The sequence below is a fragment of the Prinia subflava genome, chromosome 16, assembly GCF_021018805.1.
Source record: "Prinia subflava isolate CZ2003 ecotype Zambia chromosome 16, Cam_Psub_1.2, whole genome shotgun sequence".
NCBI classification, from domain to species: Eukaryota; Metazoa; Chordata; class Aves; order Passeriformes; family Cisticolidae; genus Prinia; species Prinia subflava.
Genome location: NC_086262.1, coordinates 11,413,979 through 11,438,029, shown reverse-complemented (window position 1 = coordinate 11,438,029; position 24,051 = coordinate 11,413,979). Strand labels below are relative to the sequence as shown.

At 45.3% G+C, this 24,051-nt stretch overlaps 1 protein-coding gene across 2 annotated transcripts in view; it reads left to right on the top strand.

Annotated features, from left to right (window-relative positions):
* MGAT4B (alpha-1,3-mannosyl-glycoprotein 4-beta-N-acetylglucosaminyltransferase B) overlaps positions 1-24,051 on the top strand; it is a 50,666-nt gene that overhangs the window by 11,950 nt on the left and 14,665 nt on the right. For both annotated transcript variants that reach the window (XM_063413837.1, XM_063413836.1), the window contains exon 2: positions 23,222-23,401. In XM_063413837.1, coding sequence (XP_063269907.1) covers positions 23,222-23,401 — 180 coding nt within the window. The remainder of the gene's footprint in view (positions 1-23,221; positions 23,402-24,051) is intronic.

Below are 24,051 nucleotides of genomic sequence, written 5' to 3'. Positions count from 1 at the left end.
TTGGAGAGTGCCCAAATGCAGCTTCTCAGTAGCAGACCCTCTGAAACCACAAAATTCCCATCTTTACTTGCTGGCATAGCAGCCTTGTTAAGGCTCAGTTTTCTTTAGAAAGTACAGAAGGGCTTCCTTGTTCTCAGTGAGAAGTCAAAGAAGAAATTATGTCCTGTCCAAGGTGGATTTGGGTTTCCAATCTCCCTCATGTGGCAGAGAGAGGTTACAAGGGCCAGTTCTGTGCTGAAATCCAAGGGGTTGGTGTGTCTCTTTTTGATGTGGACTGTAAGTTGCTCCTGACACCAGAATTGCTGTTCACACCACTGTGCGCTGTCACTTGCCTGTCCCAACTGGAGGATGTCCTTAGAGGCACATGAAGCTCAGCCTTTCCATACCAGGCTTGGATTTGGGACAGGTAGGTTGCACAGGGGTGTGATGTGCAGCTGGGCACACCCTGATAAGGCACTTGCCAAACAGGACTGTGTGAAGAGAAGAGGATACGTGGGATCCTTGCAACCTCTGGAAGGCTCTTCAGGAAACAAATCATGTTTAAAAAATGTGGTCATTTTTTGTTTTGATGACATGCTTCTTGACCAGCAACTCTTAAACTGAAATGCTCACACAGAAGAGTCAGTATGAAGGTTTCTTCACCTTCTGGTCACATCTGTGTGCCCTGTGGCTTTAGGAGCAGGGCTGAACTTTTAACAGTGATGCCTGGTGCAAGCTTTTGCCTAAAAATACTGACATTATGCAAGAGGAGTCTGGCAGGGTCCAGTAGCTGATTCCTTAAAATCAATTGATTGTTGTTTAAAATAAGATATCCACCCTACACACTCGTGAGGATGCACAGAGATCTTGATGGGCATTTTCACCTGGGTCTTGGTATCACTGCACACCCTTCAGATGAACCTCTCATTAAGAAATCTCATTACTTGCTCTGTTAAAGGTGTCTGGTTAGCAGAGTTGCTAATTGAAGTGTCCTTTCTTCACCACGGTGTTGTGATGGAGCAGTTCCTGGAGCTGTTATGCCAAGTATTACCTCCACAGAGCATTATAAATGATCTCCTGCCATCTCCTGCTTGGGTGAGCGCTATCCAGAGAAAAACTGTGTTTTTTTCCGGATGTCTGCACATCTCTCAAGTGACTTGCACGATGCACACGCACAGAAAGGCAGATATTTCATGTCTCTTTGGAAATCTGTCAAGACAGTGGCAGATCGCTTAGCCCGGGTTGTGCTGTCTGTTCATAACTTCTAAAATGCAGGTCAAGGAGTATTGCTGTAATAGTTAAAGGTCAGGCAAAATTACAGCCTTTAGCCTTTCGTAGCAGCTGTGGTCATCAAAGGAGGTGTTTTACTCCTGGGATTGAAACTTTCAGCACTTATCTGTTGTTCCAGAGGGCTGGTTAGTTGTTCTGCAAGCCTGCAAATCAAAGGTGGTCATTTCTGCAGGTACCCCTGATGGTGACCTGGTGGTGCTCAGAGACCCCAGCTGAAACCAGGATCCTCTCTAGGGTGCCCTGAATGTCCTGGGTGCACTGGGAATCCTCCCAGAGAGCTTCACCATGAAAGGCTGGGCCAGGAGGAGTGCGTCCCTGTGGGTGAGGGAGTTGTCAGTGGCAGATTTTGAAATCCACATTGACTCATCTGCATTGTTTCATTACCAAGGTCACTGCAGTGCTGGGATGTACGTGGGGGTCATTTGGACTTCAGGATTTCATGGAGAGGAGGAGAGGGAAGATGTTGACAAGAGAGAGCTTGTAGGTGTGTAGGTGGGTCGAATTCAGATCACTGCCAGCCAGTGCAGAAAAGGTCAAGAAATTCTTTAGTCTGCTGGTGTGCAGCGTAGCACACCGCCGAGAAGGTGTGGATTTGTACACGCACTCATTTTTAGCTTGGCTTCCAGGAGAAGTCCTTATCTCTTCTCCTGCTGCTAGCTTCTTTGGAGTTGCCCTCCTTCCCTCTGCTCTGCCTACATTTCTTGCTGTGATTTCAATTATTTATACCATTTCTCTTCCCCTTAAACTGCTCCACTGCCTGTGCACTATGGAAGCAGCTGTCGCTTCCCCAGCCTGTTCCGCTGATGTGTGAAGAGCTGATCCCTGTGCACACAACTCGTTGAGAGCATTTCAGGGCCCTTCAGTGTGGACAGCTATGCGGATGTAAAATTGCAATTGGATCTTACCTTACAGAAGATTTTAAGTGCTGCTGGTGAAGTAATGATCTACTTATTAATATCAAATAGCAGGAGGGAGCTGCTCAGGGTAACAGGGGGAGAGGAGGAAGAGTTTTGCAGAGGAGTATGTCCTCTTCTTCTGATGAATATTAAGCAGCTTAAAACTAGAGGTTATTCTTCTCTTGGTTCCACCAGTGTGCATTCAACAGAAACTCATTAAAATAATTTAATTTCTTTTTGACACAGGCTGATGTCACAGAGGTGACAGCAGCCTCACGAAGCTGGTCTGGATCTAGAGCTGAGGCTGAGAGGTAAATTCATTTAATTTAGTCCTCCCTCATTTTTAACTCTGCAGCATTAAGCTTGGAGAATGAGCAGAAAATGTTTAAATCCCTTTCTTCATTGCTGCCATGTTCAAACTGAATTAACTCTCATCCAAAGGCAGCCTATGCTGTAGGAAACATCTGCCATGGTCCAAATTATGTTTTAAGGTCAGAATTAAAATGTATGTAACTGTTGAGCAGTGAGTAATGAATACTCAAATCCCGCTCTTTGCCAACAGTTGTTTTGCAAGATGTGATTTGTATACATCCCTTGTACCTGTGCAGGTACATGAATGTGTTATTAGAATAGGAACCAGCACAACATGTCACAGGAAAGAATGGTTATAAGGTGAAGCGGCTTGCTAGAAATTTAAATAATTTTTTATTTCAAGCTTACATTTATTTATTTGACTTCTACAAATGTAGCTTCTGGAGTGTAATTGATGTGAGGATGCGACTGTATTCACGGTACATCTGTGTCAGGAGCAGTATTTATGTGCAGTGGCTGCTCCATGAAATATTTGTTCTCTCCTCTTGGCTCACCCATCCAATAAATAGACCTGAGCTCTCAGGGAAAGTACAAACAATTTTTAAAGCTGTTACAGATATAGTCCTTAAAGAATTTTTTGATTGTGTAGCTGAAAGGAGCTTTTGAAAAGATGGAGTAAGTTTCAAGTAGAGAATGGCTAGGGAGAGGCTGGTGCCCTACTGTATTTGATGGGCTTTCAGTCTGCTAATGGAGAAAAACTAAAGCTCCCACTTCACAGTGTATTGTCTGAGGACCGAGACACTCAGGGTGTGTTTCAGTGCATGGGCTTCCTTCTGGCTTCCTTTGGGTAGAGACCATTCAAGTTTGAAAACATTGCTCAAGTTCCTTAAATTGTGTCCTATCTTTCAGTGGGAATTGCAGAGATAATTGCAAAGTAAGCTGAGGAGAGGCTGACAAAAATGAATGAGGCAGAAGTTTGGGCAGGACTCTCTGTGTGCTGAAGTCATACTTCTGGTGCACAGTGCCCAACAATGGTACCACGTGTGTTTTAGAGGTTGTTTATGTGGTGCTGCCAGGTTCCCAGTGATGAATGGGTGTCTCTGTTCAGAGTGAGGGCTCCTGAGGCCCCACAGCATAGGGTGAGGGTGGAGTAGGTGAGAGTAGGACTCACCTGACTCTTAGACAGGGAAGTGGAGTGATGAAAAGCAAAGCCCTCCACCAGGCTGGCTGGGTGTCAGTCAGCCCATTTCAGAGGTGGGAAATCAGGGTACAGGAGAAGTTATAAATCCCTTTGGAAGCTCCCTCTGAGCATCCCTCCTGCAGCCTCTCAAACACAAAAGCCGTGTCTACAGAAGGATGGGTGTGCATTTCTCTGCTGACATATTTGGTACTGGAAGTACGGCATTTTTGGGGTTTTTCTGGGAGATCTATGCTTTTTCTGGGCTGGGAAGTGTGTGGGACTCGGGGCAGGAACCCCGAGGTGTGCCAGGAGGATAGACAGAGCATCCTCTCTGCAGCATCTCACCCTGCTCAGCCCTGTGTTCTCCAGCAAGGCTGCAGTGCCAGACAAAATCCATGTGTGGGGAGGCAGCTGGTGCTGGAGGAGAGCAGCAGTTGGCCATTAGTGTGCTCAGAGGTTGGGTGGATTGATTGTGCTGCCGTGGAAACCAGGGCCAGGGGACAGGGGTGGAAGGTCACACCACAGGCTGCTGTCGGCGCAGAAGAATGAGGGAGATTTTTATGTTTTGTGGCGCCTCTTTTCCTGCTTTGGAAAAAGCTTTTATTTTATGTGTCTGTGTAAATGCTTTATAACCCAAGTGCTGTGAGTACTTTGAGTAATTGCCCAAAAATTGATGGTGAATTTTGACCATGTACAGAGAGTGCCTTCAAGTTCCAAGGATTCTTCTCTCAGATTGTGATGCATTTTTTTTACTGCATTTAAATGAGTTATTTTATATAAATTCTGAGTGCTGGCAGGCTTACAATAACTGGGGGGTTTTTAAGTTTGTTTTTCTAAGAGACTAAAGCAATGTCCTTCTTTCCAACAGCTTTCAAGCTCTTAGTCTCACTTCAGCCCAATTAGGCCATGGTATGGAAACCCCAGAGGTTATCTGAAGTCCTCTGAGTATTTTGAAGGTAGCCAGCAGGGCAGAAAAGAGATCTCTTGATGGTTCTGTCAGGCATGGGTGAATCTGTACAGAGAGTGTTATCCTCATAGCCCAAGCCAGAAGAAATTCTTTAGTCAAAGCTTTTGGTTGAGTAAAGAATGCCCAGATGTTGGGTTTGCCCCAGGGGTGGAATGTGTTGGGGTGGCTGTAGCCAGCAACATTCTCTGTGCCTGGTCAGCAGCTCAGTCCATCCCTCATAAAGTCCTGCCAATGCAGAAAATAAACAAGACTAGGTTTTTATGCTTTCTCACACTTCTAGCAAGAATTAGAAGTAACCACAGAAAGAAAATATTGGGGGGAGGCAGCATTAATGGGCCCATCCATTTCAGTATTCCTACCTATGGCCAGAGCCTCATTGTCTAATTTTTGTTGCTCTGACTGCTTTGTTTTTCCTTCATTGCAATCAAGATAATGCAGTACAACAGTGCACTAAGAATTCCAGCTATTCAATTACCTTTCAGAAGTTGACTTAATTGGCTCTTTAAGTGATAGCTCTCTATTGTGTGCAATCAGCACCACTCAAGGAGGGAGCAGGAAGAGAAGGACTTTGTTTCTAATCAATAATCAGAGGTCTTTGAAATAATGCCGCTTGCAATTTGTATCACTGGTTAAATTACACTGAAGATGATCATCTGCACCTTCCTGGAAGAGCATGGCTCTAGCAGAGTAATAAAGCTTTGCTATCCACAAACGTGCACTATCTTACACTGTGTTTCAAGTTAATCCAGTATTCTCCCCTTGAACTTTTATTTCCCCTCCAAGTATTAAAGAAAACCAAAACCAAACTGCTGCAGAGCCTGGCACAGATGGTTTGGGAAAGTCTAAGATGGAATGACTAATCATTTGGTTTGCACCTCATAAAGTATGCAATTGAATGTGATACCTGATGATAAATAATTCAAAGTTGAGATGCAAGGCAAGGGGAGATTATAGAAGGAATAAATATATGTAAACCAACCTTAAGAAAAATAAGCAATCTCCAAAGCTTAAGCTCCTCTTCCAAGCTACAGTCCATGGAAACAGCCGCTTCTTGGTGCAGGTTTGCTTCCAGTGCTTGAATCCAGGGGACTTTAGGTCAGTAGGATTTCCAATTTGTAATCAGAGTTTGGCCAAAAACACAGATCTAAGGAGCTGCCGCCCTTGCACAGCTCTGTTGCACTTCAGGTCATCACTGGTCCTTGTTCAGGCAGTGGGAAAGCTTTGCCAAGCGAACCATTTCTTTTATATGTATGTTTTTTGGTTTATTTTATCCTAGTTATTGGGTTAAAAGTGATTGTCTGCTTCATAGTTTCATTACTAGTCATAATTAACTATTTAGTTATAATTAAAAATATTTTGAATCCAGAAAGATCTTCCTGAGATTGCAAGAGGCACAAGACTTGAAGTCATGCTCAGATCCCTGGTGCTACCACTACTGCCTGGGGCAATTCCAGCTCCCATCTCCTAATCCATCCCTTCCCATGGGAATAGGTGAGAACTGCAGATGCAGACCTGCATGGAACCACAGGTTTTAATGATTAAGCCTCCAGCAGACCCCTGGGTAGGGTGCATCTCTCTCTGCCCTCCATTTTCAACACCTTCTATAGGGAATTTCATTTGCTTTGTGGGAGCAGCTGTGGGATATTCTTTGCAGAGATTGGCTGGCTCAGATGGAGCTGGGATTTAATTGATTATGATGCTTCTTCCTTTGCTCCCTGCCCCATCCTGGTAAGAGGTGGATAATCACCCTTCAGTGCCACGTTCTTGCAGCAGGAGTGAAGGTGCTGTTGATCCAGATTTATAACCCTGCACCGAAGAGCAGCTTTAAGATCATTTCACATGTGTCAGCTTTGTAGGAGTTTTCACTAAACTGTGGAGGCAGCCTGATTTTGCCCTGTTATCAGCCAGAAATAGCGATGCCACAAGGCCCTGCTCCAGCTCAGCATTCCGGAGATTGCCAGCAGCCCTGTCCTGGCGGCCCTGGCCGGTGTCAGGCGTGCCCAGACACCGCGACAAGGCCGCGCTTGTTTGCTGAGGGCTGGTACGGCCTTGCCTCGGTGCAGGAGTGCAGCTGAATGGTCATTCTGTGATGACAGTGATTATTACAGCATATATTACAGCACAGTTCCACCACCCAAGTGCTTTGCTGGTGATCCTGAGTTGGGTCCATGCTGGCTCTGCAGAGCACCGTGGCGCTGGCAGAGCGTGTGGCCTCTGTTTGCCACGTGAAGTGACTCTTGGTTTCCTTGTGATTTTGTCTCTGTTGAGTTAAGCAATACAGGATAAGGAGGGAAAAGAAGCAACTTTTTTGTTGTAAATTTACTCTGTGGCTTCTTCGGCTCCTGGGAGGGGCTGTTGTGATAAAGTCTGATATATTTTCACATCTGCCTACGAAAAATGTAGGATTTATCTTTCAAATGAAATTTGCTCTGCTGCGCTGCCAGCAGGGTTTTTTTGAGTAGCTATTTTTGTGAAATATAACCGGAGAATTTGTGTTGGCTTAACACTTAAAATGTAGCCAGGGGAAGATGGAATATTCATCTTTATTGTATTTGTTCCTCCTGTAATGAGACGTTACTGTCTGTCGTAAAGGAAGTGGTTCTCCAGCCCAGAGACCATGCCCAGTGATTTTCTGTTTGCTCCATTAGCTCGTGTGCAGACCTCCTGATTTTTTATGGGCATGTGCTTTTCTACTTGTTTAATCCTGCCAACTGCTCTTCTGGTTGGAAATCCATTTCCATAATGCTGGGTATTACACAAATTTGTTGAAGCTCTTAATGTAGATAACGGGGAAGGGGGGGTGAGCCTGCCTTGCCTGGTCACCCTGGGCCAACTTTCTCCTTCTCATCAGTCACACAGAGCTTTAGCTGCAGCTCACTGAGGGGCACAAAATGCATGCAGTAAAGAAAAATACAGTTTAAGGAACAGATAGAGTGCTGTAAATGCCGCTTGGATTTTGATTTACGAAGTCCAAGCACAGCACAAATTGGATAGCTCGCTGTGCCCTGTGGAAATCTCTTTGTCTGCCTTGTTTTGAAATATTTCCATAACTAGTAATCATGGTATTGTAGCAGAGAGCCCTTCTATAAAGAGCTTTTTGGTCACTGCTGCTGTTTACTGTGACTCTGTACAGCGTGTTAATTGCAGCTCCTCATTTGTGGGAATATTCACCAGGAATTGCAGTGTGGATGCCAGCAGTGATGCTCTGGGTTTGGGGGTTCTTGTGTATAAGATGCTTTTGGGATCAGAGCTGGAGCAGTGAGAGGCATCCTGCCTCTGTGTGTGTGATTTGCAGTGTTTGTGGAGCTGTTTCCAGTGGGACTGAGCACATCCCTGCCTGCTGTACTGTTCTGGTTGTTTTAATCTGTTGAATTCATCCATGGCACTTTGCCTGGTGGAGAGTGGTGGGAATGTTGTCAGCAGTGGGAGAGAAGGATGCCAGGCTGCTTTTTTTTAATTATTTGTAGTAAAGCCATACAAAGTCCATCCAGGGCCTCATGAAAATGCTTTGAATGCCTCTCAAGCATGCCTGTACCTTTTGTTTAAGCAATGGAGCAGGCAACCTGCTCAAAGTTTAGTATGAGTTTATATACTTGGGTTAACTTCTGACTTAACTATCCAATTCTATTAAAAATAAAAGGAGTAAAATCATTCTGGCACACTTTGATAGCTACAGCATTTGGCAACTCTTCAGCTTCTCTCTCTTCTCTTTCCTGATTTCTTCCCAAGAATAGTCACAACACTTTCTTTTTTAGGACTTTGCCCTAATAATTACATCTGCGAAGATCCGCTGGGATAGGTTATCCCACAAGCAGGATTATGCCCTTAAATGGCAAATAAGCCACCACAACAGCCAAAGTTTGGGGAAAAAATATTATTGTGGGAAAACAAGGTTGCTAAATGTGTTGTTCCATGTTGTGGAGCTGCACAGTCAGGAAATGTTTGTTAGCGTAGAGAGGAAATGCTCATGTTTTCTAAATGCTTCTTGCATTCCTTTTTAATTGTTGTTGTAATAGGAAAACATGGCTCTAACAAAATACCAACCACTACCCGCTCTGTAAAAGGGGCAGGAGGTGTGAGAAATTGGAGGGAGACAGGGAGGCCAGCCTTGCTTTATGAACTCTTCACTCGCTGGGTTCTGCTCCTTCCTTTCCCCCCCGAGCCGGGGGTTGCAGCTCCTCTCCAGGCTGCCTGTCCGGTTCTCCAGCCCCGCTGCCTCTCGGCCAAAGATTTGGGCTAAATAATCCAATTAAGCTTTGAAGCTTATATAACTCTCTTGGCTTGAGGCAGCAGCCGGAGTGACGGGGATAGAGGCACATCTGGAAATAGTGTACTAAACACGCTGCCACGGCCGGAGCCAGAACGGTTTGGACAAATTTGCTCATACGCACAAGATGTCCTTTGAAAAGCAAGATAAGTGTGCACAGTCTCCTTGCTGGAGAGGTTGAAGAAAATACTCCTATCCATAAATTGTTTCCCTGGCTGGGAAAGTTAACTGGCTCTTTTTGTCTCCTTTCTCCTTTGGAAGATCATCCAGCTCCTCCTTTTCAGCTCCGGAGGATCAGCCAGGCCCTGTAGTATACTGATCATAAATAACACAGATGGGGTTTTTTATTTCAAAGGTGGGAAGGACCTCCAACATTATTTAGTCTGGCTTCTTATCTGCTACCCATCATAGGAGTTGCTTTTTATTTAATCTGAAATACGGCTGGGTGTATAACTGGAACACAGCTCTGAAGACACAAGTATTTTTTCTGAGAATTCATTATAACCTTGGTAATTTATCCTAATGCTTAATGACACTATTAAAACATGGGCATTTTATGTCTGCTTGAGGGCTGGGGAGAAAATAGAATTTAGCCATTCTGTGTTTCAAATAGTATGCCCAACACAGGCTTAGGAAAAAAACAAAGCAGGTGCACATTTTGGCAGTCTTGGATGTCTCTTCTTTTGTTGGTATCCATTACTCTCAGTAGGGAAGTTATGGGCATTACCAGCAGAATGCATTTTCCTTCATGTGCAGTGATATGTGCTTATAGCTTCGTTTTATAGTCTCCTGTCTAATGTTAAAGAATTTATTTGTCAGGTGTGCAGGGCTGGTTTAGCACTCACGTCCTGCCTGTTCCTGGGTGCTTGGATGGCTGCTTGTCCAACACCTTCCAAATCTGTGCTGGAAAAGGGTTTTAGAAACATCACCTCCCTGAAATCTGATGTCAGACACACACACCCACACAGGCACGGAATTCCTGGGTTTGTCCTCCATACAACATGCCCAGGGAGTTTGTGTGCCCTGGCCAGGCTGCTGGAGCTGCAGAGGTGCTGGGGGTGGTTTGGCAGAGGGTGTGTTTTGGTCCCAGGAGGGGACAGTGCTGGGGCACAGTGGTGCTGAGGCAGTGCTCTGTGGCGTCCTGACCCCACTGTGGCTTTTAAAGTGGTTTAGCCACTTCTGGGTGGTGCATAAGCATATGTAACTTGGCAAAACCCTCCATGCCAGGGAGGTGGTCCAGAGCCCTGGGTGGCTCTGCTGGGCCTGCTCCAGTCTGCAGTAATGCAGGATTAGTATGATATTTCTTCCAGTGTATGGATTTGTGAGGCTGTCAGAATGCCTCTGCTCTCACCAGGCGTTGGACATGGCCATGGGAACCTTGTAGGAGTGTTTTTGTAGTCATGAATAGCTACATGCAAAGTCGTGTTCTTACAGTTTACACATATTGGGGTTTTCCATGGTCATAACACTAAATAATGAGTTCCCCAAAAGACACTGTGTGCCTTGAACCATTCCTCCCAGCCCATGCCAGTATTGGAGCTCCCCCATCTCCATTGTTCCCCCAGCCATGGGTTTGCTGGCAATTGTAACACAGCTGTGCTGCCATGACTTCCACATTGCTGCTGTATCTGACTGACTGCCCGTGCTTGATGTTTTATTCCTAAAGAAGAAGAAAATTGGATTAGATTTTTCTCAGCCAGACACAGTGGTGATCCTGGGTAACAGAGGTGATCCGTGTGCAGGAAGCTTTGGGAAGCTGGGTGTGAGGGTCAGTTATTAACTGGGGACTCACCCAGGGTGATTTGCTTTATGGATGTATCAGCAAGGCATTCCAAGGGACTCCAGGATGTGCTGAGCAGCTTCCATGGCTCTTGAGAGATCCTTTTGGGTGCATCAGGGGTACCTAAAGCACCTCAGTACAGAAATTACCTCCCTGGACACTGAAGTCCAATAAACTTCTTTGCAGAGAGGGAACAGGGGCTCCAGTTTTGCTCTGCACAGTGGTGCTGCAAGTTTCAAGGGCAGTGTCCATGTGGGTGAGTCACACTGCTGTTTTCCCTGTGCTGTGCTGAGCCTTGCTCCCCCAGGGTGAGATTTTTCCTGAGTTTTGACCTCCTGGCACCCCTGGGACAGGCCCTGCAGTCCCTCACACCCACTGGTGTAGTTTGCTGTGATTTCTGCAGTTTAACTCCTTCAGTGCCAGCTGTGGCCCTGCTCAGCTGTGCTTGGGGTTTTTCCTTGTGGAAAGCCCTCTCTCCTGAGCCTTTCCTCAGCAGCCGTGGCCTCTCCAGAGCTCTGTGCCCACTCTTGCCTCTCCCTCACACCTCCTTGAGCTGCTGTGAGGATGGATGGCTGCACTGGTGCTTTCTGGGCTGCATGAGATGCAACTGTTTAATGGTGGAAAATTCTCCCTGTGGGCTCTGACGCTGTTTGCTTCTGGCAGCCCATCTTGCATTCTCCTTGCAGCACCTAAACATGTCAAATTTCTGTAACAAACCTTCCCTGGGCTGGAAGGTCTGGAAAACTGATCCACAGCAGCCCACATAGCAATTAGGTTACTTTATAAGTGGCACCACTAAAGGTAACGGGTTGTGAAATACTGAAAAGCCAAATCCATTTAAATAGACATGTTCAAAGGGAGTGTGAGGTATGAACATCGTGTCAGCGTGAAGTGTCTTCTGCCAGGACTCAGCAGCACTTTAAGAATAGTTGGGAAATTAAGCATAAATACCATGGTCCTGTGGTCCAGGCTCCCAGAATCACACCTATTTTTGGAGGTGGTAAGCAGCAGGCTGTAAGGCTCAGTGCACTGCCTTTAAGCCTTTAGGTAAACCTGACATTGCAAGAAAGCAAAACCTCCAGGGATGTGGTTTCACAGACATTTAAACTGTTCTCCTTTCGGGCTGCTGTCTGAAAGGGCATCCTGGTTCCCCTGTGCTTCTTTGCATTACTGGCTCGGTCAGCAGGATGATCTGACCCAAAATTAAGCTGCAGTAAGGATGCTGAATTTTCTAGCTGGATCAGGCCATGGGACTGTGGGGCTGGCTGGGTTTTGGTGCCCTCTGAGGAGATTCAGGGAGCACCCTCTGCATTCTGGCACTCCTGGCTCACTGAAAGCCATTCGTGACACCTCGCCTGGAGCCCGGCACAAGGGAGTGGGAGATGCCAGTAACATTTCAGAGCAGCAGCTTGTTGAGAAGCTTTCAGGCATCATTTAATAAGCAACCAAAGGTCTTAGCAGTAGACTACCCATGTAGTCAGCATTCTCCTCCCCTCCAGCTGTTTATTTTCTACCCTTGAAATGTCCTGCAACCCCCACCTTGTGCTGTGCCATCACCAGCATCTGTGTTGCCTCTCAGCAGAGCTGATCTGCTGGAATAATGCTGCTGCTGCTGGCACAGGCTGGCAGGCAGCTCTGCAGCTGGGCTGTTGTGGGGTGTGGAACCAAGGCCACCTAGTCCTGAGTTAGTCCCTGCATTTTGCAATAGTGAAATGTTCATTTACTATTGCTGGCAAGTCGGGAATTCTGTCTTTGTACTTCCAGTGATGTGTTTTCTGCAAGGGGAAGAAATAAAGGCGGGTTTTATAAATTCTAAAGCAGCTGGTGTGGCTTTGTGGGAGAGGGTGTCAACATTATTTGATAACCTTTTCTCATGTTTTGTTGACTGGTGGATGACAAAACGGAGAAATGGGTCTTCCCACTCTTTAATGGTATGTTTTTCTTCCCAGGAGCTATCCTAGCATATAAAATGAAACAAGAGCCCTCAGATAGCATCAACAACTATGGTTGGCCTAAGTGTGCTATTTTATGGCAATGTCTTGTTTTTTCTCTGGAGAAAAGAAAATGTACCCCATTAAGTGTTCGTGTTACAAGCCTGCACCCCAGGGGATAAATATTTCAAATATTAATGCTGAGTAATTTTTAAAAGGTTCTGCATGCATTTTATTTTGAGCATTCTGCAAATTATTTAATACTCCTAAAACAAAATGGAATTTAGATCAGCTCATCCTGTGACCAGTATGTGGTGATTTTAAAGTCTGCTCTACCCAACAGCATGGTCATGCATCTGATCAGGCGTTGGTACAGTAGGGAAATTGGAATCTGGTGGTGGCTGTGGATCTGCAGGTAGACAAGCTGTACAATTTACATGAGCAGTGGAATGAGGGTAGTGCTCTCAATATCCTTTCACTCCAATACAGTCACAGGCATTGCAAATGAGTTACTCTTTTGGAAAAAGAAGTCAAATGTGACTTGCATTGAAGTTCTCAGCTATTAACATCAGCAGAGCCAGGGACTCCAGCCAGAACTTCTGTGATTTCCTTGATATCCCTCTTAGTACATCACTCTGACTTTTCCATATGTGTTCTCTGATTTATAACACAGCAATACTTTATTTCACTGTTGTAAAATTCTCTCATACACTCAGCCCTGCCAAAAGCTTCATATGTTATTGATTAAACAAATTCCCACTGTTCCAGGATCTCGGCTGCTCTGAGTCTGGTGGTAACTTTAGTGGAATGATGAGTGCAATGGTCGATTGTACAGGAGGTAGGGAAATACAAGGCACCAGCACTTACTGCTGCTAATCAATAAACTCACCTTCAATTTGCTAAGTGGAGCTGTTTTTTCCACCGGCCAGTGCCACATCTCTCCTGAGATGGGCTGAGCTGGTCCATCAGCTGCGAAGTGCTGGTGGCTCAGGGTCATTTGTGGGGGGGATAATGATGATGTTTGATTTTAGTAATGTTGGGAGAAGGATTAACAGGAGTTTCATTTCGACTCCTTCACAGGCAATTACCGACAGCTGCTGCTAGAGAAAGGGCGTGATGATTAACACAGTGACCTTTGCAAGGATTGACTTCCCTTCTTGGAGGGATTCCTTTTGAATGGACTTGTGAGCCATTAGCACAGAGCAGGATGCGTGGGGGCTATGGGTTTTGGTGGAACAAGGTCTCTGTTTCACTATTAACTTAATTGGGTTATAATAGAAAGGGTTTTCCTGTTGGACCGTGAGGCATTTGCTCTGCTTCAGGGTTTTCTGCTTCTGTAAAGCTCCAGAGCTGGCTCTTGCCAGCACCCATGGGGACATGGTCCTGCACGCTCCAGCCATCAGCTGTTCCTTTGGGGTTGTTTTGGTTCATCAGATTTTACTCATTGGCTTTGCTGCTTGTTGTGAGAACGAGGTGAAAGGGAGAGAAATGCAGCCCGTAGGGTTTGGTGAGAGCCAAGTAAATCCGATTTGGGCTTTTCCTGCGTTGTGATGGTTCACAATCCAGCACTGACAAGGGACAAGTGACATGGCCCATGGCATGGAAAGTACCCAGAGCCGTGCCTGGACTCCAGTGATGCACAGAGGAGGCTGCTGCAGGTTCCTGCATGTTCATGTTCAGAGCAGGAGAACAACACCCTCTCCACTGCCAGGCTGTTCCTGCTGCCCTTAGGTGCATCCAAGAGCATTTTCCATGCCCATGCCACGTAAGGAAAGTGCATCAGGCAAATGCATCTCCTTTTAAACCATACACAGGTTTGCTTGGTAGGATTGACCACATGTGCAAGGTCTCAGCTTTTTCCACTCCCCTTTTTCCCCCCTTGCTCTCCACCCCTCTCCCAAGTTTGGCTGTGTAATGTCCTCACTTAAAAATCCTGTCAAGCTGCAATTATTTCGAGGTTTAATGACCCATGATTTCTGTAATGTTTTATTTTGTTCACTTTCAGCATGTTTTTATTCCCCAGTCAAATAAAGGGTATTAAAAAACCCTCCAAGTACAAAGCCTTCACTTTCTATTTGAGAGGAAAATGCTTCGAAAGCTGTATTGGTGCTACGCAGGTAAATAATTAGATTGCTAATGAATTTGCTTTGCTTTGAAGACAAAGCTTCAGTGTTCCTAATTAGGTTGTGAGGAGAGACATAGAAATATGTGGTCTTTCTCCCAAGGAAAAGGGGAGAAAAGGGATCTCTCAACCCAACTGAGAGCAGGGACCTCTGGCGGGACAGTGTTTACCCAAGCTTGGGCTCAGCACCTTCCGGCTCTTTGAAATTCTTTAAATTCCTCAGTGAATTCAGAGAAATAATACTTTACCTGTGCATCACATTTCCTTTTCAGCTTCAAATTAATATTTGAATGAAATGGTTACTTACCGCTATGTTTTGAAACAGGGAGAATGGAAGCCTGTGGTATATTTTCTTTATATCACTCTATTATTTATGCTTTTCATCGTAAGCTGTGTTATCATGCCCATGCTAAGATAAATTATCTCATATATTTTTTCTTTCCTCACAGAGCAGGATTTTTTCCCAGGTCTTTGATCATTCTTATCACCATCTCAAAAGGCCCTTTTAAGTCTGTATTAATACTCTTTTTCAGATGAGGTGAAAACTATTGTGGGATTAGGCAGCATCGTTTTAATAATGTTATAATCTTCATACTATTATTCCCCATCCTGTTCACTAACCACACTAACATCTTGTTTGCCTCCCTCCCTATCCCTTCTCTTCTCCTGATTGCTGCTGCCTGCAGATTGGGCTGCAGACACTGATGCTGTGGTTTCCTCCCTAGTTAATATTGTTAATTAAGAACCATGTGAAAAATACCTTGACTTCCCCCCCAGATAAATTGCATGTGTCAGTTTAGATGTCACTTTGCCATTAGGTTGACTTTTCTCCCGATGATTTGCTCCTTTTCTGCCTTTGATGAGCTTATCTCCATGTCCACTCCATATTTGGCTACTTCACAAATTCATCTCCTTCCCCAGATCCTCACTAAATCTATTAGCTGCTGAGTTTAATACCAATCCTTATGGCTTCCTCTGGACAGTTAACCTTTTGCAATGATGAAAATTCACTGTTTAATCCCATCTTTTTTCTCTTTAGATCAATGGCAGCATTTGCCCTCTTCCCCTTTCCTCCTTAGCTTTTTTGCAGCAAAATGAATTGCCGTCTGATTTCTTCATCTCATATACCCTTTGAGTGAGTTGATAAAACCTCAGGACAAATCAGAAGGAGTGGTTCCTTTGTCAGAAGCTGATGGTTTATACCTGCGGGGAATTTCCTTTCCTGGCAGCGCTTTGTTTGGCAGGTGAAGCCCGGGGGATTCGGGTGATCTCGGAGCCCTTTGTGTCCGTCCCTGTGATTCCCCCACGGAGCTGCGCTGCAGAAAGAGATCCCAAACCTGCTCTGCAGGTACCCAAGAGCAGCCTGACAGCTTCTGCTGCCTCCTCTGCCCTGATCCAAGGCATTTCTGTTTGCATTCCTAATTTCTGAGTTTCTACACCCGTGCTTTGGAGCCTGCACCCCCCCGGGGAGCCTTTGGATTTGGGCACAGGCACCCCTGTGACTTGCTCTCCTCCTTGGAATGGGGAATTGCAATGTTCACCATCTGTGTTGTGTTTCAGCATCCCCATAATGGGAAATCTACTCATCCCCATCTCTGAAAACTTACTACTTAGGGCTTTAGAAGCAAAACAAAAAGCTTATTTTTTGAAATATCTGTGTGCGTGTTGTCTGAACTGCCTCTCCAATGCAAACAGTAGCTCATACTTTGGAATAACAAGGCGCAGGGGATATGAATTTTCCTCTCTCCTGATGACGTGTGTGCTGAGACAACATTAAACTCCAGCAAGGAGATGCACAACAGAAATATGATCAACACCTACTGCTGCAAAAAGAAATAGTGACTTAAAGGTGCCCGTGTTCCCTGGGGAAGGACCGTCAGTGGAGAGATGCATTGCATTTCTATCTCATTACACGGAGCTGCTGAAGGTTGAAATGCTGTTAAATATACCACAGGCTCTTATTAAATGGCCATATTAAAGAAAACAACACACGCACACACCAGACTGGAGCTGGGGAGAGCTCTTGCTTTATTTGAGGATCATTTTTTCAGACAGGCTGACTTTTAATAAGCCTCTTGTCCTGGCTGATGAGTTCTCTCAGCGTGATGCTGATGCCATGGGATGCTCAAACCCAGTAGCCAACCCAGGGGCAGCACAGGAGCCTCCACTGACTGTGGGGAATCTTTCCTGCTGCCATTACCTGCCTGGGCAACCAGTGCCTTTTAGTGGGTGTGGAGGGTGGGCACTGGTTTTTCTAAATGCTGAGACTCTGGTGCTCCACAGCAGCTCTGCATCCGATCAGGATAGTTCTTGAGCACAGGCTCAAAGTTGGAGCATGATGGAGGCACTGAGGGGTGGTGAGGGCATCAAAATAGATTATTCAGCCCCAGTTCAGGATAGCACATGCTGTAGGTACTGACTGAACTGAAATAAGGAGTAAATAAAGGGCAGAGGATGAACACAAGGAACTAAACTATAGCTGCTGGTTTTGACAGCTCTTTTGACCACCAGTACACATTATGCCCCATCCCTGGCAGTGTCTGAGGCCAGGCTGGATGGGCCTTAGAGCAGCCTGGTCTAGTGGAAAGTGTCCCTGCCCATGGCAGGAGAGTGGAATGAGATGAACTTCCAACCCCAAAAAACCAAAAGTTCCTTCCAACCCAAACCATTCCGTGAGGGTGGCTGGACCTCCCTGTAAGTGCCAGCACCTAACCCAGCCCGATTGCTTTGAGCTGGGAAACCCACATGCCACCCCTCTCCTTCCTAGTCTCTGTCCTACCTGAAGCTCTCCACACCTTTAGCTGTGTTCCAAATAATCAGCTTTCTAGTGGTATCAAAGATTTTACATTCCATGTTACTTTTTGCCTTGGTGGTAACCACAAATTACAACATAATATAATTTTAAAAACTTGAAAACGTTTCTTTAAAAAGTTTCTTTGCTTTAATTTTTTTTTCTTTAAAAAACGATGTAGGAACCTTATAATAAAGAATCTTGGGGTGTACTTATAAGCAGCAGCTAGAAAATGTCTGCTTTGACTGAGTATGCAGGTGGTTTGGGGCACAGTGGAGAAGTAAATGTCGCATAATGTTTACAGAATAGAGCATCCGTGTTTGCTGTGTGGTGATGGCACTGCTGAAACACTCACTTTGCAGATGAATCAGCCCCCAACAGGGTAATTGCAGCTGCTGGAGCTTTTTGGGAGGCCCACCCTGCCAGATACCACCCACTCCCCAAACTCTACCCTTGACAGTGTTTGAATTGTTGCTTGGCATGTCTTGGTGCTCAGTTCCTTAATGCAAATCAGGTTCTCAGTGGCTGCATCTATCCCACGCTGCCAAAATATTTATGATTTGAAAAGATGAGTCTGAAACTGGGAGCAATGACCTGCTGGCTCACAGAAGGGAAGGTGATGTGTCTCAGCTTTCTCATCTCACAGGAGCACCATTCATGTTTCTTTAGATCTGAAGGAAAATACCCACTCAGTGTTTATCCTGCCTTTGGTTGGGTGAGGAGGGGCTGATGTTTGGGTATTTTGGATGCTAAACTATCCTTTCTTACTGCTACTTGAGAGTCTTTTTGCAGTGGTTTTTTGAGGGATGATTTGGGTATCTGTTTATGGTGGGTCTCTAGGGCTGGTTTCTACCTTTTAAAGCTCAGATAAGCAAAGGGCAACATTTTGCTTTTAATAGTATAAATAGGTTATTGTGGAGTTGCTGCAATCTCTGTGTACCTGTGTGCAAAGTGCCTCACACCTGTGTGCTGCCCCAGCCACCAGATTTCCATGTAAAGCAGTTCCTGTTATTTTTCCTGATCCTTTTTTGCATCTCAGGATTTAATTCACCGATACAGCACAGTAACTCCTTCCATCCATTGTAATGGTCCAGTGAAATTCTGTTAGCAAAAGACCTAATGAATGTTGCGATTCAATCAGGGCAATCTAGAGTGTAATGCGTGGAGCAGTGCCAGCATTATATAAATCATTAAACATCAAAATGTAAAAAAACAATAAAATTCCCTGATCATCATCTAACTCCAGGAGCTGCTGGGAATGGCTGGGGCTGGAGGCAGCTGGGGCCAGCATTGGTGCCTGGCTGGGATGGGGACAGTGGCTCACCAGCCTGGTTCCTGTTCTTCCCTGTTAGCATTTTTGGATAACACAGATGCTCTAGCATGGAGAGGGGTTTGTTTGTGTGCTCTGCAGTCCCCTCAGGCCCTTTCAAGCCCGAGAAGGGGAAGCATTTATTTCTTAAAGGGGTGCTTTAAATAAAATGAGGGAGAACAGTCATTACAGAGACTTTTTCTGTAGGCAGATGAATTTTCTGCTTCAACTTCATTTACGTTGTAAAGGAGCTGCACATTTTCATGCTCTTTTGGCTTTGGGAATTCGTGCAATAGCGGTCAAAAGGTGCAGCTATGCTCTTAAAGCAAAGATTTTACAGAGCTAAACAGTTTAGAGGTTTGAGGGTTGTTTTTAGTTTTTAAACCAAGTCTCTTGAAAGTCTTCCTAATGAGAAGCAAGTCCAGCTAGCAAAGGCTGTGTGTTTGCTTTTGAAAAGATTGAATTGGAGGGAAATCTCTGGCGTTGGCCATGGGTCCACTCTGCTGGGAGAGGTTATCAGCAGAGAACAAAACCAAAAGTAATTGGAACTGAAATATGGATGTGTTTAAAATGCACTGCAGACTCCCTGGGAGGTTGGAGTGTGATCGGAAAGATGAGTGCAAAATACAGAATTATAACATTCCCGACTGTATATATAGATAGATATGTATATATGTGTGTATATAGATATATATAGATGTAGATATATATGTATATATATGTTGATATAGATTTAGATATGTGGAAGGATGACTGGGTGAGATTTCAGGGCGGGGGTTTTATTGGCACTGGTCTGATTTTGTGTCTGTCTTCTGGTTTAGGATCAGATTATTTTGCTTTCACTCAAAAAACTGAAAATGGAATTGGATGCAGTTATCCCAGCCCTCACCTCTGCTAGCAAACAGTTTGCACTTAGGAGTCACTTGAATAAGAATGAAGCCACAGAATTCTCCATAATGGAGAAATGCTTTTTATGTAGGGAGTGCTGCCTTAGGTGGATAAATGCTTTGGAAAGGCTGCAGGAGCTCAGCTCTCTGGGACACCCACAGGCTCCTGGGGAGCAGCCCATAAGCTCCAGCAGCCTCTGCCCATCCCTTGCACGCTGCTGCATCCCAGCTGCTGGGAAGCTACAGAATGTTCTGGCTTGGAAGGCACCCACTAAGATCATCAAAGTCCAACTCCTGAAAGGGCCTGTCTAAGCCATCCCTGCCTTCTGTGTCCCCAGTGGTTTGTGTTCTTGCTCAGCAAAGCCTGGCAGCTGTGTCCGGGCACAGGAGAGGGGAGTGTGGGCAGCGTTGGTCACTGAGTGATGCTCAGCTGGGCACTTCCCATGGCCACTGTCCCTCAGCCTCGGGCTGTGCCCCCTCCAGGGATCCCCTCAGAGCTGCTGCAGTGGGCATGGCACGGACAGATGGTGGCTGGCATCAGCTGTGCCCAGCACTGCTTCCCTGCCCTGCTCGTGTGAAGATGCCTGATTGCCACTTGGAGCCTCACAGCCAACCTGCTTCTAAAAACAGATTGTGAAAAACCATTGAGTGCAAATATGGGCCCTGGCAAGGTGAGGAATGAGTTCTTTGCACATGTGCACTGCAAGTTTGAGAGGTTTTTGGTTTCCCAGGTCAGCCCTGCAGCCTGTCACCTAACGCTGACTTTCTTTCTTTCTTTCTCAAACCAGTATATTTTAAGCCCAAAGCAATGTGTTATCTCACAGGAAAAAATAAGCTGCTTTTTTTTTATTTTAGATATAGCTAGGAGTTTTTGTCCTGCAGTGCTTGAGTCTAGGGATATTTTAAGAGCTCTGTTATCTTGTGCTGGGAGGGAATACAATAAATATGTAGATAGGGAGTGCTGCTGCTTTGGAAGGTATGTAAAGGGTCTCTGCTGAACTGACACTAGCTGAAAAAATTGTTCAGCCTAATTAGCAGCAAATCACTTCTGTGTCCAACCTTGCTTGTAGAGATGGGAGCCAGTCCCCCCTCCTTATCCTCTGCTGCCCTTTGTGGGTTTTCAGAGCCCTCCCTGGCTGGCAGTGAGGGTTTTTGTGAGGACACAGCTCAGGCCGACAAGTGCAAAATTACTGGAAATTCATGGGAAACTGTACACCCATCTCAGGCTTTGTCTATGATTGTTCAGGCTGTCATCAGAACCAGTCACGATCGATCAGCTTTTAAATTTAATGAAATTTTAATTAAAGAATGGAAAGCCTACGAAGACATCATATGACAAGAGCGCTGGAAGCAAATACAGTTTCACTTCCAACCATTAACCAGAAAAGCAGCAAATGGTTGACTGCACATCGCCATTGCAGTTTAAGGGAAGTACAGCTCTTGGCTTCGGCAGGCAGGTCATTAGTGACTGAATAATCAGTGACATTTCCCTTCTAAATCTGACACAAATGAAGTGCAGTGCTCTGGAAAAAGCCATTATGTGCAAAGCCTCGCCTTTACTCTGCTCCAGGTATTGCAGAACAAGATCTAATGGCAGCCTTTAGCTGTGATTTGGCTTTGATAGCATCCACAGGATAGTAACCCCCCAGGATGCCAAGAGCCAAATTCTTCCAGCCTTGCACGAGCCATCATGTTGTGCAAAAACAGAAACTGAGGCTTGTTCCTTGCTGGTGTTCCCAGATGCAGCCAGTAAAAGATCCAAGTAGGAAAACCTGTAATGTGGAGTACTGGGAAGCTGAATGTAGCTGTATTCTTATGTCTGAGTGGTACCAGTAGGTGAAGGTCTCACTCACCGTGGGATGAGTTTTTAGAGCCTGTCATCCTCCTGTGAGTTCCCATGGAAGCTCTCAAAGCTGGGTGTTAACCTATTTTTCTGCACATTTGAAAATGTTTGCTTGATGGGAGTGGAAAGCAAGCAGCACTGCACAGGAAAAAGGAAGGACTGGTCTTGTTTATGTCTCTCCCTTGAATTTCTCTGAATAACGTGTTGTCAGATGGACAGAGTCATCAAATGGGTGTAACTTCCTCTGCTCCCTCCCCGTGTGCCATGGCTTTGAAAATAATGTCAGAAGGTTAATAGGAGCCAGACTGCCTTGAGGAGATTCCTTGTGCTGAAGCAGTGAGTCTTTAAGAAGGTTTTTCTTGGGGGAAAGACTGAATAGGGGAAACTTTTTCCAGGCAAAAGCATTACCAGTAGCTGGACTGGGAAGCACTGTTGTCTTGGAAACTCTGTGCACTGAAGCTGGATATGTCTGATTTTCAAAATTCATTTTTCTTTTTCTTCATGGACCCCAAAATAGAAGGTTTTGATGCAGTCAATGTATCTTTTTCAATTGCTTTGATTTATATTTAGCCCTGTGTTGAGAAGTTCCAGTGCAGTATTTTTGATCATTAGCTCTCCTAGTCATGTTTGGGTTAAGAGTCTACTATTCAGTGGATAAATCTGCTTTGGGTATTGTGAGTTATACTCTTACTGAAAACACATGAATAACCACAGATAAAAGTGTATTTTTAATGAACAGTTTCATTAATAATGGGAAAAAATGTCCCGGGAAGGTAGTGGCTCACTGATTCCACTCCCAGCTGTTGTATAGTTAGTTCTGACTGAAAGCTCTTAATAGTTTTATTGCTCTGTTTACAGAGCATGGGATAAGATGTTTCAAAACAAAAAGCTTTGCTAGCCTATCAGAAGGATTTTTTAATACATTTATGACGTGTCCTAGAGGTGTGAATCCAAACACTTGAATTCATACAAGCATCCAGGTAGCTGTTGCCAGGTGATTTTCTTTATCCTGATGTGTTTTGGAGAAGTTAGATTCCCAAAATCTCTTTTGACTGTTAAAATTTGGGGCTCTCTGCTGGACCCATGTCTCACTGCAGGGCAGTGTTCCCCCTTGCTAACATCTCTCTTTCCATCACTTGGGATCCTCCAGGAGATGGTTGTATTTGTGTGTCCAAAAAAGGGCAAACGAGCTGGGGAAGGCTCAACGTGTAGAAAAGGATAGATTGGATATTAGGGAAAAATCCTTCAGGAGAAATCTGCCAATCACTCACACAATCTGCCCAGGGGAGTGGTAGAATCACCATCCCTGAAGAGGTGTAAAAGACGTGTAGATGTGGCACTTGGGAACATGGTTTCATGGTGGACTTGGCATTGCTGGGTGAACAGTTGGACTCAGTGATCTTAGAGGTTTTTTCCAGCCCAAACCGTTCTATGATTCTATTTCTACATGACCCAGAAACCCAAGCTGAAAGAGGAAAAATGGAAGTAGCTTTATTATTGTAGTTCTTGCAACTTGAACTGCCCTCCCCGCGACCTTTTTGCCAATGGCTGCGTGCTGGACCACAGCTCCCTAAATCCATAATTTAAGGATCAGGGGGGCAGGGGAGGTATGAGTGAAACCCTTCTGAGCACAGAGGACAAAACATCTCTCTCTTCTCCATCCTCAGGTGACGTTGTGGACATCTACCAGCGGGAGTTCCTGGCGCTCCGGGACCGGCTGCACGCGGCCGAGCAGGAGAGCCTGAAGCGCTCCAAGGAGCTCAACCTGGTCCTGGAGGAGATCAAGAGAGCACTGTCAGAGAAGCAGGCCCTGAGGGATATAAACCGGACCTGGAGCAGCTTATCTGGTGAATAAACAGGCCTTGAGGATCTGGGGCTGTGTTGAAGCTGTTTCTGATGAGGAGGTAGAGAGGTGTGTGTGTGTACGTGTGCGCAGGGCTGCGGACAGGACCTGCTCTTCTCTCCCCCAGCGCGAGCAAATTGTGGAGTTCAGAGACACTTGGGAGCTCTTAAACTCCTGTTTAATTAGAGGTGCATAAGCATCATTAAACATGGATTTGCCTCTGCTGAGGATATTTGCCAATTTGCTTGCTTATAAGCTTTTTTTTCTCCCTTGCAAGTCATACACTCCATTTCCTATGGCTGTATTCAACCCATATGGAAAATGGGTATCTAAAGAGAGGGGGGAGGAAGGAGTTAGCCTGGCTGAGCACCCCTCGCCAATTTATTTGTTGTTCTTTTTTTTTTTTTTAAGTTGCTCGGTTGAAGAAAATTGGATCTCTGCAGAAAGATCTGATTTGACCTTCATTTTATCTTCATTCTCCCCTCTCCTTCCCAAATATTTTGGGACTTCTTCAAGGCCCTCTTGGCTCCTGCTGAACTTTAATTGGGTTTGTGGTAGCATGTTAAAGGTTGGCCTGATTTTTTATAACCCAGCAGTAGTCTCGGGTGGCCAGGCTGCTGTAAAAAGGCTTTTTGCCTTGCAGTCTCTTCTTAC